The 14,000-nt window shown below is 44.1% G+C and overlaps 1 protein-coding gene across 1 annotated transcript in view; it reads right to left on the bottom strand.

Moving 5' to 3' along the window:
• Nucleotides 1-3,532: 3,532 nt before the first annotated feature.
• Nucleotides 3,533-14,000, bottom strand: part of LOC128108803 (basic proline-rich protein-like) — a gene marked incomplete at its 5' end in the record, with an annotated part of 14,160 nt that continues 3,692 nt past the window's right edge. The window contains 2 exons of the mRNA XM_052735838.1: nucleotides 3,533-3,728; nucleotides 6,558-6,628. Of these exons, the coding sequence (XP_052591798.1) occupies nucleotides 3,533-3,728; nucleotides 6,558-6,628 (267 nt within the window). The remainder of the gene's footprint in view (nucleotides 3,729-6,557; nucleotides 6,629-14,000) is intronic.

The following is a 14,000-nucleotide window of genomic DNA, read 5'->3' as shown; positions in this document are numbered from 1 at the left end:
CAGGAGAAAAGCCAAATTAATTAAGGGACTATTCTATTACTAATCTCAACTCTTTGATTCTATTCTGATTCTTTAAACTCTTTTAAAGTATAAATTTTATACCAAAAATTACAAGATTAATATATATATATAGATATATATACATTTTAAACTTTGTTAAGATATAGATATATAGAGTACTAACTAATTCTAGAAAAAGGCTTCAATTAGCTGCATATATATGTCTTTGTGTTCGAGTCTCTTATCAGTTTTCTGAAGGAAATCACGGCCAGGCCTAACATCAACTGAAGTCTCCAGGAAGAAGATGGGGACCCACAACAACAACAATTCCACGTGGATAATAATAATATCACTAAGCTGACAAACATCATCTACAGATCAGCTTTGAACTACAAGGTGTTCAGAGCAATTTTGAGATGACTAGCTGAGATGATCCAGTCTCAAAGACTACTTGAATAAGGACTTGAGATAAACCCTGAACTTTGGCATTATACACAGACTGGATAATGAAGGATACAGTTACTTTTCCTAGAATTTGACAATTAACCCAAATTTTTTCTTTCAGGATAAAGATAACTTCGCCCATATCCAGCAGGAAGCAATTTTAAGAATATGACGCCCACATTCCCAAAGAGGTGGTGTGGAGCGGGTGTTTTTTTGGTCTTTTTAATGGGTTTTGGGTCTGGGATAATTTTCATTGTTTAGGGGGGTTGGTTACAAGTTGTTGTCAAGGGTTAGGAAAAAGGCTAAGCAAAGGAGATTAGATTTAAGGTTCTTGTTTTAAAAAAAGGAAAAAGAAAAAGACAATTACTAGTTTTAAATACTTTACATTGGATTGGATTGTTTTATATTGTATACAAATTATATATATTGAAATTGATATTGTTAGAAAATGCTATATGTATATTTCTTTTTTTTTTTTTTTTTTTTTGGTTTTTCGAGACAGGGTTTCTCTGTGTAGCTTTGCGCCTTTCCTGGAACTCACTTGGTAGTCCAGGCTGGCCTCGAACTCACAGAGATCCGCCTGGCTCTGCCTCCCGAGTGCTGGGATTAAAGGCGTGCACCACCACCGCCCGGCGTATATTTCTGATTGTACTTATACCGTTCATTTAACAATGCCATGTTCTGATCCTTGAATGTTGTTATTACCAACTATTAGGATATAAAGAAATGAAAGTTAGTAGTCAGATATTACAATAGAACTTGTAGTCATATTAAATATGTTTTAAAAACTGAGCAGATATATTTTAGACAGGTCATCTTCAAACCCTTCAGAGATCTACAGAATATGGCATTTAAAATGTTTTAATAACTTAGAAAATTTTTCTTTTTTGAGACATGTTGGCTCCTGGCAGTACCAATCTACTTCAGAGAAAATATGGGCATTGAAGAAACTGCATATGGAGTTAACTTTCATTGTGGCAAAAGTTAGCCACTGGACAACAAAGTATCCTCGAATCAACAGGACAAAATGAACAGACAGAACATGAAACAAAGGACTACTGATTCTTGCCAAAACAAGTGTGGTTATGGCTTTATCAAAAGGCACCTTCTGAGGCCAGGACAATATGGCACCATCCCTGAAATGACCTTAGCAATTCAGAAAAGGTACAGTGCCCTTTTCTTCGAAGGCAGCTGAACAGGCAGTGGGCCGATGGCTTCTGATGTGCAATGGAACAGCAGCTGAAACAGTTATTCTTGAAGAGTAACTAAGCTCACGCCTCTCAATAGTAGACTGGCATTTGATAGAGGGATGTGGAGAAGAATGGGATGCTGAGATGAAGCCATATATACACAGCCAAGAAGAATGGACAGCTCAATTAAAAAACCATCAACAATTTCCAGAATTTAAAATCCTGAATCATGACATGACATTAGTGGAATTCAGGTGTTTCTGGTACATGGATTGCTCTCACTCAATGTGAGGTTGAACTGTTGACCTTGTGTACATCCTACTTCACAAATGAGTCTGTCAGATACGCTATGCCTATAGGCTGAAGATGATGCCCCAGCACTGCGGAGAAACCTCAGGTGACTGTCCAGGCAGCTGGCCGTTTCTGTCAACTCACAAATTTTTTGGAAGTTACTTGTATGCACTTTCTGTTTTTATTTTTATTAGGTAATATTATTTCCTTCTTGGGTCTCTGAGGGAGTTGAAGATTAGTTAGTTATAGTTGAAGATTAGTTAGTTATAGTTGAAGGTTAGTTAGTTATAGTTGAAGACTAGTTAGGATAGAAAGTGAATTAGGTACATTTTGGACTTACCAAAATAGGATAGATAATGGAATTATTTTCTCTGAATTTGTCAAATAAATATGGACGAGACATTGTTTAGGTATTTATTACTTGTATATATTGTATATAGTTATTGTACTTTTGTATATAGTTTTTCTTTTTTTCTTTTCATTAAAATAGAAAAGGGGAAATATGGTGGTATTTTATTTGTACTGAAATGTGATTTTAATTGTATGTTAATAAATAAAGTTGCCCGGGGGTCAGAGCTATTAGAGCCATAGCAAGAGCATGGCGGTGGTGGCACACGCCTTTAATCCCAGCACTTGGTAGACAGAGCTAGGTAGATCTATGTGTGTTCAAGGATACAGCCAGCGTTGGAGACACACGCCTTTAATCTCAATCCCAACCATAGAAGACCTGGAAGTCTCCTCAGACAGGCAGTGAGGAGACAGTCACGAGTTTGGGTTTACAACCAATGAGAAGGCAGAACAGAAAGACTATATAAGACAAACACATAGGAAGTAGGTCCCTTTCGGAGAGCTCTCTTGGATGAAGCAGGAAGGGTAAGGCTCTTAGTTCTGACCTCTTGGCTTTCTTCTCTGAATCGGCTCTGTGTTTCTTATTTAATAAGACGGTTGGTTACATCTACAATCACCTTCCCTCTTGAGCCTGGACTTTGAAAGTCCCTACTGCATAAATAACCTCAGTTCTCTACCTCTCCTCTATCAACATCTGCTTTACACTTCACAAGATGGACAAAGTCTCCTGCCCACCCTTTCACCTAGTTGTTGAACTTATTTTCTATTCTTTTAGTATTATCACTCCTGAAGTGTGGTCTGAAATGTCCTCAAAGGGCCCCGTGTTAAAGGACTGGACTCTAACCACAGTGCTCCTGAGCTATAGTGGGATCTTTAAGGGGGGCTGTCTAGTGGAGGTTAAGTCATTAGAGGGATCCTTTGAAGGGGGGAGTGGGACTTCACCCTCTCCCCACTGTCTCTTTGCTTGCTGGCTCTCATGAAGTAAGCAGCCCTTCCTGCTCTATGGTCCCGCCGTGACGTACTGTGCCATCAGAGGCGGCAAACTACAGGATCAACAACTACAGACGGGAGTGCTGAGACTTTCTTAACCCTTTCCTATTTATTTATTTATTTATCATTTATTTATTTGTTTGTTTGTTTGTTTATTCATTTATTGGTTTTTGGTTTTTCGAGACAGGGTTTCTCTGTGTAGCTTTGCGCCTTTCCTGGAACTCACTTGGTAGTCCAGGCTGGCCTCGAACCCTTTCCTGTTTATAAGGTTAAGCAGCTTCTTCCCAACTGCCTTTGTCTGCCACATAGGTGTGGGGAATGCTGTACTCAGCCCAGCACCCTTTGTCTGTCTGCAGCGTAAGTGTGGGGGATCCTGTACACTGCCTCTTGGTCTGCACAGCCATAATGAGGTGGTTTGTGTTGAGATCTGCCTTCCGCTGGTCCAGAGCCATAATGGCCTGCAGCCTAAAGAGAAAGTTACAGTTACTGTGAACCGGGAAACACCAAGCTAGGGTGAGAGAGAGTGTGACATCTTTTGTAAATGGTTTTCTGAAGGACCAAGCTATGCCACTAGGAAATGCAGAAGAGCCCAAAGAAGAAAATTGCTAGGATAAAATTGCTGTAAGGGCCAGACAATACACAAAAACTTCGAGACCTTGGAATACTCAGCTCTAAATGGGATGTCTCCCTCAAATCTCTCCCCTCAGGGCTCAGGGAATGCTGTGGAAGAGGCGGAGGAAGGAGTGTAAGAGCCAGAGGTGATGGAGGACACCAAGGAAACAAGGCCTTCTAAACACAACAAGCCTGGTGCACATTCGGATTCAGAGACTGAGGCGGCATGCCCACCGCCTCATGGGTCTGCATCAGACGGACTCCTAGGGCTGAAAGGAGAAGTGGAAACATGCCCCATCCCTAACCCAGGAGTTGTCTCCAATTGATAACTACTCACAAAAGAAATTGTAGTTTTCTTCAAGAGAGTCTCATGGGCTGGAGGGATGGCTCAGAGGTTAAGAGCACTGACTGCTCTTCCAGACGTCCTGAGTTCAATTCTCAGCAAGACTCCTAGGGCTGAAAGGAGAAGTGGAAACATGCCCCATCCCTAACCCAGGAGTTGTCTCCAATTGATAACTACTCACAAAAGAAATTGTAGTTTTCTTCAAGAGAGTCTCATGGGCTGGAGGGATGGCTCAGAGGTTAAGAGCACTGACTGCTCTTCCAGACGTCCTGAGTTCAATTCTCAGCAAGCACATGATGGCTCACAGCCATGTATTGTGGGATCTGGTGCCCTCTTCTGGCCTGCAGGCAGGACACTATATACATAATAAATCTTTAAAGAGAGAGAGAGAGTTGGGGAAACAAACTACCCTTAAGGGTAGTCCTCTTGCCCAGCAGTAGATGGCCAACACAAAACAAACTCAAAGGCATCTTTGGTGGTTTCTTGTCCCATAATGTTTGTTCAGGGCTTTTTCCTTTTCCTTTTTTCCCTTTTTAAAAATTTTATCCTTTTTTATGTTTTGTTTTGTTTTTTTAATTTTTATTTTCCCCTTTGTTTACCCCACAAGTCCTTTGAGTATGTATATGGAGTCCAGTTTGTGTTTTCATGGGATTCGTTAGTGTGAGAGCAAGTGGGTCTCTGCTTTTAGACCTGTTTCTTGTGCCTTTTCTTGGGCTCTTTTCCTTCTGTTTCTTTGTATTATCCTACTCATGTGTTTGTTTCTGGTTTTTGTTTTGTTTTGGTTTGGTTTGGTTTGGTTTTTCGAGACAGGGTTTCTCTGTGTAGCTTTGCGCCTTTCCTGGAACTCACTCTATAGACCAGGCTGGCCTTGAACTCACAGAGATCCGCCTGCCTCTGCCTTGGGAGTGCTGGGATTAAAGGCGTGCGCCACCACCGCCAGGCTTGTTTCTGTTTTATCTTATTTTATTTTATTATTGTCTCTTATAAATCTGTTTGTTGCCGGCAGTGGTGGTACACGCCTTTAATCCCAGCACTCCCGAGGCAGAGGCAGGAGGATCTCTGTGAGTTCAAGGCCAGCCTGGTCTACAGTGTGAGTTCCAGGAAAGGCGCAAAGCTACACAGAGAAACCCTGTCTCAAAAAACCAAACAAACAAACAAAACAGCAAAACAAAAAAAGAAGAAATCTGTTTGTTTTCTACTGAGTGACAGAAGCGGGTGGATCTGAATGGTTCGGGAGCTCAGGAGGATTAAAGGGAGGAACCATAATAAGGATATATCGAATGGGGGGGGGGGTAGACTATTTTCAATACAAGGAAAAAATGCTGTGAGGTTTAGGCAGGCTGAACAACCTTGAAGACATGTGAGGATACTGAAGCTCCTTTTTCACGTTCAGAAGGAGCATCCTCAGTACAGACCCCCTGCTGATCTCTAGTTGGGATGAATGTGTTCCCATACATGTAGTTCCATGCATTCCAATGACTTCAAGCAGTCAAAGCTCAGCTTCTGCTTTTTGTTTTTGTTGCTAATGAATTTCCATCTAGCTGTGTTTTCAAATGTAATTGTTGGAGGGGGAGGCTTCCCAGTTTAGTCAACAAGGCAACACAGGCCGACTGACCCAAGGACCAGGAAACTTGCTGTATGTGTAAGTGCTGCCACCTGCTGGCCATCGGGCTGGTCTCAGGAACAGGGTGCCTTTCCAACCCTCCACAGATGGCCTAAGTAAATACTTGAACTCCCAGCAGGTAAGGATGACTACCCAGAATATCCTTTCAGATAGAAAGAGCATGATCAGTTAACAGCTATGTTCTATGGACTTGAACAGACCTTATAGACCAAAGCTATCTTCCTTTAAGTAAAAAAAAGTAAGTTCAAATGCTCTGCTTTTTGGACTTCAGTTGATCAAATAGACAAGTGATAGCTTCCACAGACACTTTGTAGCATTTGGGCACAGATCAGTCACCATAAGTTTTCAGGCTGTGACTCTTCTACAGTTAGGTTTGGTTGAGGCTCCTGAGGGACAGTGCTGGAAGGCAGAGCTTCTATGTGGAAACTCCCGGTACACACAGCTCTATTGACCCCGTGGGTTGTGATTCCTTCCCCCCAAACAACAGAGGGACAGTCCCATTTGTACCACAGACCTAGAGTCCTGGGTACATCACAGTCTTGGTCTCATCCACAGTCTCAGGGGATCCATCTGAGGTTAAGTATGGCAGACACAGCTTTGCACAGAGTAAACATGACAGCATGTCAGTCTGTTTCCTGTAGCACCAGGAATGGATCACTGGCAACTGACCCACGAATGCCCAGGTTATCACAGTTCAGTGACACAAGGCACTTACCACAATTCTGAATCAGAACCTTCTGGGAGTCTTGCCTCACAGGGGATGTTCCCAACTGCAGGGATCAGCACCTGATGCCCAACAGGTTGTGAACATAGATATGTTGTATAGTCAATGTATGTTTTTCAAACACAAGTACACTTGTACATTCCTGCTGTGAGCTTGTCTGGGCCTTGGGGATCTTATTGGAGGATTGAGCAGGTGGCATTCATACCAAACTCAGGACAAAGGGAACTTTGTTACAACCTATTAAAACCAGAGATGCAATGCATCGTTACAACTCCTGTCCCATCCTGAAGACAGATGAATTATCAGTGTCCAGGAGGGAGTTAAGACTTCTCAACTGAACAAGGAGTTTACCTCTACCATTCCTGACAAATCCCTTACTGATCATAAGAACAGCAAGTCTGCTGGGCGGTGGTGGCGTACGCCTTTAATCCCAGCACTCAGGAGGTAGAGCCAGGTGGATCTCTGTGAGTTCAAGGCCAGTCTGGTCTACAGAGCAAGATCCAGGACAGACACCAAAACTACACAGAGAAACCCTGTCTCGGAAAAAAAAAAAAAAAAAAAAGTAGGTCTGACAGTAGGACTAGATACTACCAATAACTGGTGCCTGATGGGCACATCCTTGCCTAGGCAGTATCCAATGGTCTGCTTTCTGGTCAGTTGGCTGCATGAAGAAGATCTGAAAATTCTCAGAGCAGGAAACCTAGAAAAGGGCATAGAAATGTACATGTAGAACTTTATGCCACGTCTGTGACCATGTTAGGAGGTAGCATATCCTCTAGAGCTGGTGTCTCTTAGGGTTTCAGTGTAGACTTCAGAAAACAGGAGTGTTAACACAACGTCCGGAATGTTTTAACATGTCCCCAGACTGGATGCCGTATGTTGTGTCTTTTTTTTTTCAAGATTTATTTATTTATTATGTATACAGTATTCTGTGTGCATGTATACCTGCAGGCCAGAAGAGGGCACCAGATCTCATTACAGATGGTTGTGAGCCACCATGTGGTTGCTGGGATTTAACTCAGGACCTCTGGAAGAACAGTCAGTGCTCTTAACCACTGAGCCATCTCTCCAGCCCCAGTATGTTGTGTCTTATGTCAACTTGACACAAGTTAAGAGTTGTCTGAAAGGAATGAACCTCAATTGAGAGAATGCCTCCATAAGATCCAACTGTAGGGCATTTTCTTAAGTAGTGATCCATGGGGGGAGGGGCCAGCTCATTGTAGGTAATGCTATCCCTGGGCTGGTGGTCCTGGGTTCTATAAGAAAGCAGGCTGAGCAAGCCATGTGGAGCAACCCAGTAGGTAACACCCCTCCATGGCCTCTGCATCGGCTCCTGTCTTCAGGTTCCTGTCCTGACTTCCTTCAATGATGAACAGCGATATGAAGCGTAAGCCAAATTAAACTTTTCCTCCACAAATTTCTTTGGTCCTGTGTTTCATCACAGCAATAGGAACCCTAACTAAGACACATGTACACTGAGGAAACATCCATATGTTACTATGTGCCCTGTACAGAGGCCACCTGTGTCCAGGAACTAAGGCGTAAGAACAGAAGTGATCCAATTTTCCCATCATTCTTTGTAAGTCAAGTTGGTTTGTGGAAACACTGATTAGAAGACCACAGATCTGGGTTTTCTCTAGCTCACCTTCTCACTGTATGGGTTTCTTTCTTCCTTCCTTCCTTTTTGTGTTTGTTTGTTTGTTTGTTTGTTTTTCAAGACAGGGTTTCTCTTTGTAGCTTTGGAGCCTGTCCTGGAACTCACTCTGTAACCCAGGCTGGCCTCGAACTCACAGAGATCCACCTGCCTCTGCCTCCCAAGTGCTGGGATTAAAGGTGTGCGCCACCACCACCCGGCTGTTCATTCGTTTTTTTTAAGACAGGGTTTCTCTGTGTAACCCTGGTCAGCCTGAAACTCAGAGATCCACCTGCCTCCTGAGTGCTGGAACTACAGGCGTGTGCCACCACCACCCGACAAGGGCTGACTTTCTGATACAACATTTTATGCTCACCTCTCCATTTACTTCTGGTGTAATTAGTCAGTCCCCTAAGTGGTAAGTGTTTGGTGTGAAGTCACTGTCTAGGCTTGAGAGATGGCTGACCTAGGCAACCCTCTATGACTATTGCTTTGATAACACTAGAATAGAGAGGAACACAGGGTTAGACTCTGGTGTGGGGGGTAGATGCCAGTGAGACAGAGAGAGCAAGTCAGACGTATGTAGCTTGAGTTTTCCTGCCTGGCCCACAGTCAGGACAAATCTCTCTCACCTGCCAGCCCCACAGTCGCTCAGACCCGACCAAGTAAACACAGACTTATATTGGTTACAAACTGTATGGCCGTGGCAGGCTTCTTGCTAACTGTTCTTACAGCTTAAATTAATCCATTTCCATTAATCTATACCTTGCCACGTGGCTCGTGGCTTACCGGCATCTTCACATGCTGTTTGTCATCATGGCGGCCGGCAGTGTCTCTCTGACTCAGCCTTCCACTTCCCAGCTTTATTCTCCTCCTTGTCCCGCCTACACTTCCTGCCTGGCCACGGGCCAATCAGTGTTTTATTTATTGACTAATCAGCAACACATTTGCCATACAGAACATCCCACAGCAGACGTACAGAATGGAAGAGAGGTAAAAAGCCATGTGGCAGGCCGGGCGGTGGTGGCGCACGCCTTTAATCCCAGCACTCGGGAGGCAGAGCCAGGCGGATCTCTGTGAGTTCGAGGCCAGCCTGGTCTCCAAAGCGAGTTCCAGGAAAGGCGCAAAGCTACACAGAGAAACCCTGTCTCGAAAAACCAAAAAAAAAAAAAAAGCCATGTGACAGAACATTGATTAATAAAACAGGTTAATTTCAGTTATAAGAGCCAGTTAGGAACAAGCCTAAGCTACAGTCCAAGCTTTCATAATAAATCTCTGTGTCATTATTTGGGGGTTGGCAGGCCAAGAAAGTCTGAAAAGAAAGACTCATTGCAATAGTTTGTATTAATCAGGGTACTAAACAAACAGGATGGAAAATAAAGGACTATTTATATAAACTTCTTCTAAACTCCAACAGCTTAGATTTTCCTGGAAATGTCAGAACTCAATCCCAAATCAAGTAAGAAAAGGTCAATCCAAAGCTACAGTAAACCCAGAAAGTCAAGCTTGGAAGAAAGGATCCCCTGAGTGAACTGACCACCCCTTCCACCACGAAGGGGTGAAGCCCCGCTGGGTGGATGGCTCTCCCAGACAGATCCATGTGCGCCCATAAATTGCTTCCTGCTCATTAACCCGATCTCTGTACTGCCTTTGGATGAGCCCAAAAAAGGACCAACCACCATCTTACCAGTCTCCAAGCTAAACCAGAACCCCAGATCTGCTGAGCGGCAACATCAGCATGCCGGAGCCCAGGTCAGGGGAACGGGGCCCATTAATTAGCCTTTCTCTTTCCAGGGAGGAGGAAAAGGTCACTCACAGAAGACCCTCCCCTGAAGCTCCAGCCACCAAGTTCTTCTGAGATATGACATCGCGGAAATGCTGGGGTATGTAGGGAGTGATTTAAGAAAAAGAAAGAAGGGGAGAAGGTTGGAGGAGTTTTCGGAGGTACATCAGCTCATTATTTCAGCCAGGCTAGGCTTGCCAGCGTCTGGATGTGGTCTGTCACCTCCCTGTTGGGGTGGGGAGAGGAAAGTTCAGACGTGGTTGTTTTTCTTTAAGACTAGCCCAAATTTTCCAGTTCTGTGCTCTTTTTCAAATAGGACATTAATACTCAGATGGGCAAGATAGGAGGATGGTTATGGCTAAGTGTTGATTCCAGAACCTAAAACCATGACCCCAGAAGAGATGAGAGGAAACCTGTTTTTTTATTCTTTTATTAGAATAAAACTAAATCTCCCGTCTGCAGTTCCATCAGCTAAAGCTTTAAACACATCTACCAATAGGGGGCACCTGGAAACCACAGAAAGAAAGCAATGCCTGCCTTGTGACCAGGCCTGTTTTTTACAAACCAATGTCAAAACTGAACCTTCCAAAGTCTCTCAGCCACACTCTAGTTTTCAAGTGTTGGGACAACAGATAACTAGACTCATCGGGGCTGCAGCTCATCAGAAAGACAGAGTTGTAAGTGCTTACCTGGACAAAAGTGAAGAGTGTAAAGGTAACACCTGAAAAGATTACGATCAAGTAAAATGATCAATAGACAGCAGTCTCAATAGCCATGAAGGATGAAAAAAATCAGAACACGTGAGTAAGACAATTGGGCCACTTGGGTTGGCAACGCCCAAGGTATTAACCACCTACCAAGAGGAAGTAGAATAGAAAATACGGACGATAACGTGTGCCAGCAGGTCCTAGGAATTCAGGAGCAAGTAACATGCATGTAGACTAAAAATGCCTGTGACGTCCAGGGAAGAGATTCCACAATAGTTGTTCTCATCTTGTAGTCGAATTCATGTTTTGGCTTCAGAACCAGATCTGGGGTCCGAATCCCAGTACCTTATTCATCCTCTGCAGAGGTGACTCATGTTAAGTAGTTGAGATGTGTGTCCTTACTCCTTAAATGCCACCTCAGACATCAGACACCATGAAGTATGTTTCAAGTCCTGAGTGACCTACTCCACCCTATTATGTCTTTATTGGTCATTTAGACTGATGTAAACACAGTCATGATTCAGCTCATGACGGTCTATGATCTTGCCACACCACACACTTGTGTTCGCATAATAGAAACCTTGTGTTTCCCAGTTGACGTAAGAGTCCGCATTTGTAATGGTCAGATAAGAGTTTCTGTGCCACAGGAAGTGATTATTTCCCTAATACACCTAGCTTCCTACTGAGCAAGGTAAGAGTAACATCCGCCTGACTACAGTTAGGGGCGTAGCTTGCTATTTAACAATGGTACTTAACCCCTTGCTACCACATTAGGGGAGACAGTCCAACTAGAGAGTAGTTGTAAAGGCACTTGAACTGGATACAGAGCTATTTCCAATCTAAAAATGAACATTTTCATGGATGGCGAGAAGAGGGAAGTGACTTAACCTGTGGCTGTGCCTTTTTCTCTGTGATAGTAACTAGCTTATATGACTGTTCTAATGAAACTACTGACGCAGTATATCCGAGTTCAGATTAAGAGCATGAGGCTCAGCACCTATTATCTATTGTCTTTCCACACACATACACTTTATACCACTAGGCACGACCCTGCTCTGCTTCTCTTAGAATCACCAACAGGGCCCTGCATTTTGAGACCAATTAAAACGCACATAAACTAAAAATGTCTATGACATCAGGAGAACCAGAAGCATGTAGCCTCAGTATAGTCCAAAGCAAAGTGGCCAGAATAAAATGAGTAGGGACAGGAGCCCTAACCTATGATGACAGGAGCTGGTGAGAAAGAGAGTGGAATAAAATCAGGCAAGTCTGAAAAGCCAACCAGTGGCCGGGCAGTGGCGGCGCACGCCTTTAATCCCAGCACTCGGGAGGCAGAACCAGGCGGATCTTTGTGAGTTCGAGGCCAGCCTGGTCTACAGAGCGAGATCCAGGAAAGGCGCAAAGCTACACAGAGAAACCCTATCTCGGAAAACCAAAAAAAAGAAAAGAAAAGCCAACCAGTTTCCCATCCTCCCTCCTGCCATCCACCTACCAATTAGTGTGGCCCATCCTCCCTCCTCCCATCCACCTGCCAATCAATCAGTGTGGCCCATCTTCCCTCCTCCCATTCTCCTGCCAATCAATCAGTGTGGCCCATCCTCCCTCCTCCCATCCACCTGCCAATCAATCAGTGTGGCCCATCCTTCCTCCTTCCATCCACCTGCCAATCAATCAGTGTGGCCCATCCTCCCTCCTGCCATCCACCTGCCAGTCAATCAGTGTGGCCCATCCTCCCTCCTCCCATCCACCTGCCAATCAATCAGTGTGGCCCATCCTCCCTCTTCCCATCCACCTGCCAATCAATCAGTATGGCCCATCCTCCCTCTTCCCATCCACCTGCCAATCAATCAGTGTGGCCCATCCTCCCTCCTCCCATCCACCTGCCAATCAATCAGTGTGGCCCATCCTTCCTCCTCCCATTCTCCTGCCAATCAATCAGTGTGGCCCATCCTCCCTTTTCCCATCCACCTGCCAATCAATCAGTGTGGCCCATCCTCCCTCCTCCCATTCTCCTGTCTCATTTTAAGGTTTCCCATAAATTCAATGAGATTAGATAGTAGCATAAACTAAACATAAAAACAGATCCAGGAGGATGCTGGAGAAAACAGAGCCAGGAGAGACCCAGCCATGGAGCTAGGCTGTTAAAATCTGCTTTGAATTGACCACAAAGGCAAGGAGAGCTGCAGGCACCAGGACTTAGAATAGAGACAACAGCAGAAAGCGGCTTTCCACACGGGGGTGTCCCCTTCGCTGAGTACTCTGGACAGAGCAAGATCCTGAAGAGCGCTTTTCAGTTGTGCAAGCTGTCGGCACCCAGGCTGGGAAGATGGTCCCTTCCTTAGTAGACCTCTTGCCTAGTTCCCGGAAAGTCCTGGGTCAATCACCAGTATCACAAAAATAAAAATAAGTAAGTAACCAAACGTCAGAGTTCACTAGTGTGCCTCCGACATGGGGATAGTCACTCTACTTCCTAGCTCACCTGGGCACTTGTGGTTTTTTTGTTTTTGTTTTTGTTTTGTTGGTTTTTTTTTTTTTTTTTTTTTTTTTTGGTTTTTCAAGACAGGGTTTCTCTGTGTAGTTTTGTGCCTTTCCTGGATCTCACTCTGTAGACCAGGCTGGCCTCGAACTCACAGAGATCCACCTGCCTCTGCCTCCCAAGTGCTGGGATTAAAGCATGTGCAACCACCACCCGGCATCACCTGGGCACTTGTATCTCCTACTGATTGGTGTAAGGAATCCTCCTCACCCCTGGAAGATGTAAAGGAACTTCTGAAACATTTTAAAATTCCCAGATCTCACAAATAGTGGATGTTTAAAAAAAAAAAATAGCACACCGAGCTTAGCACTCAGCGATAACTGAGCAGACCCAGCTGATAGGGAGTATTACAGAGATACACCAGCTATTAAGATGGTGAAATGCAGGCAATTGAACCGCTCAGAAGCAAAACCGTTCCTGTAAAATGATAGTCCATGCACTGGGTTGTTTTGTTTTGTTTTGTTTTTTCATTTTTTTGTTTGTTTTTTTTTAACTTGGGCCGTGACTTGTGGTTGTAATTTTGAGTTATCTATAAAGAACCCAGTCACGCAAGTCTTCCATATTCTTAGATAAAGCAAAACAGTAGCTATCTTATTACCTCGCCAGGAACAGACGGAGACAGCAGGTTATATTTCTTTCTTTTCTAAGTGTTGAATTGAGTCAACAGACTCCAAGTAGTGGCCTTTTGTCTACTTCCCAGGTTAGATGTCAAAACTAGCTACTTCCACAGGCAGCGGTGCTCACACAGAGTAAATAGAGGCTGGTCTCTATCGGT

This window comes from Peromyscus californicus, unplaced genomic scaffold (assembly GCF_007827085.1).
Source record: "Peromyscus californicus insignis strain IS unplaced genomic scaffold, ASM782708v3 Scaffold_13__1_contigs__length_99412109, whole genome shotgun sequence".
In the NCBI taxonomy this organism is placed as follows: Eukaryota; Metazoa; Chordata; class Mammalia; order Rodentia; family Cricetidae; genus Peromyscus; species Peromyscus californicus.
Note: the sequence above shows the minus strand (reverse complement) of the source record. Positions and strands in the feature narration are given on the sequence as shown.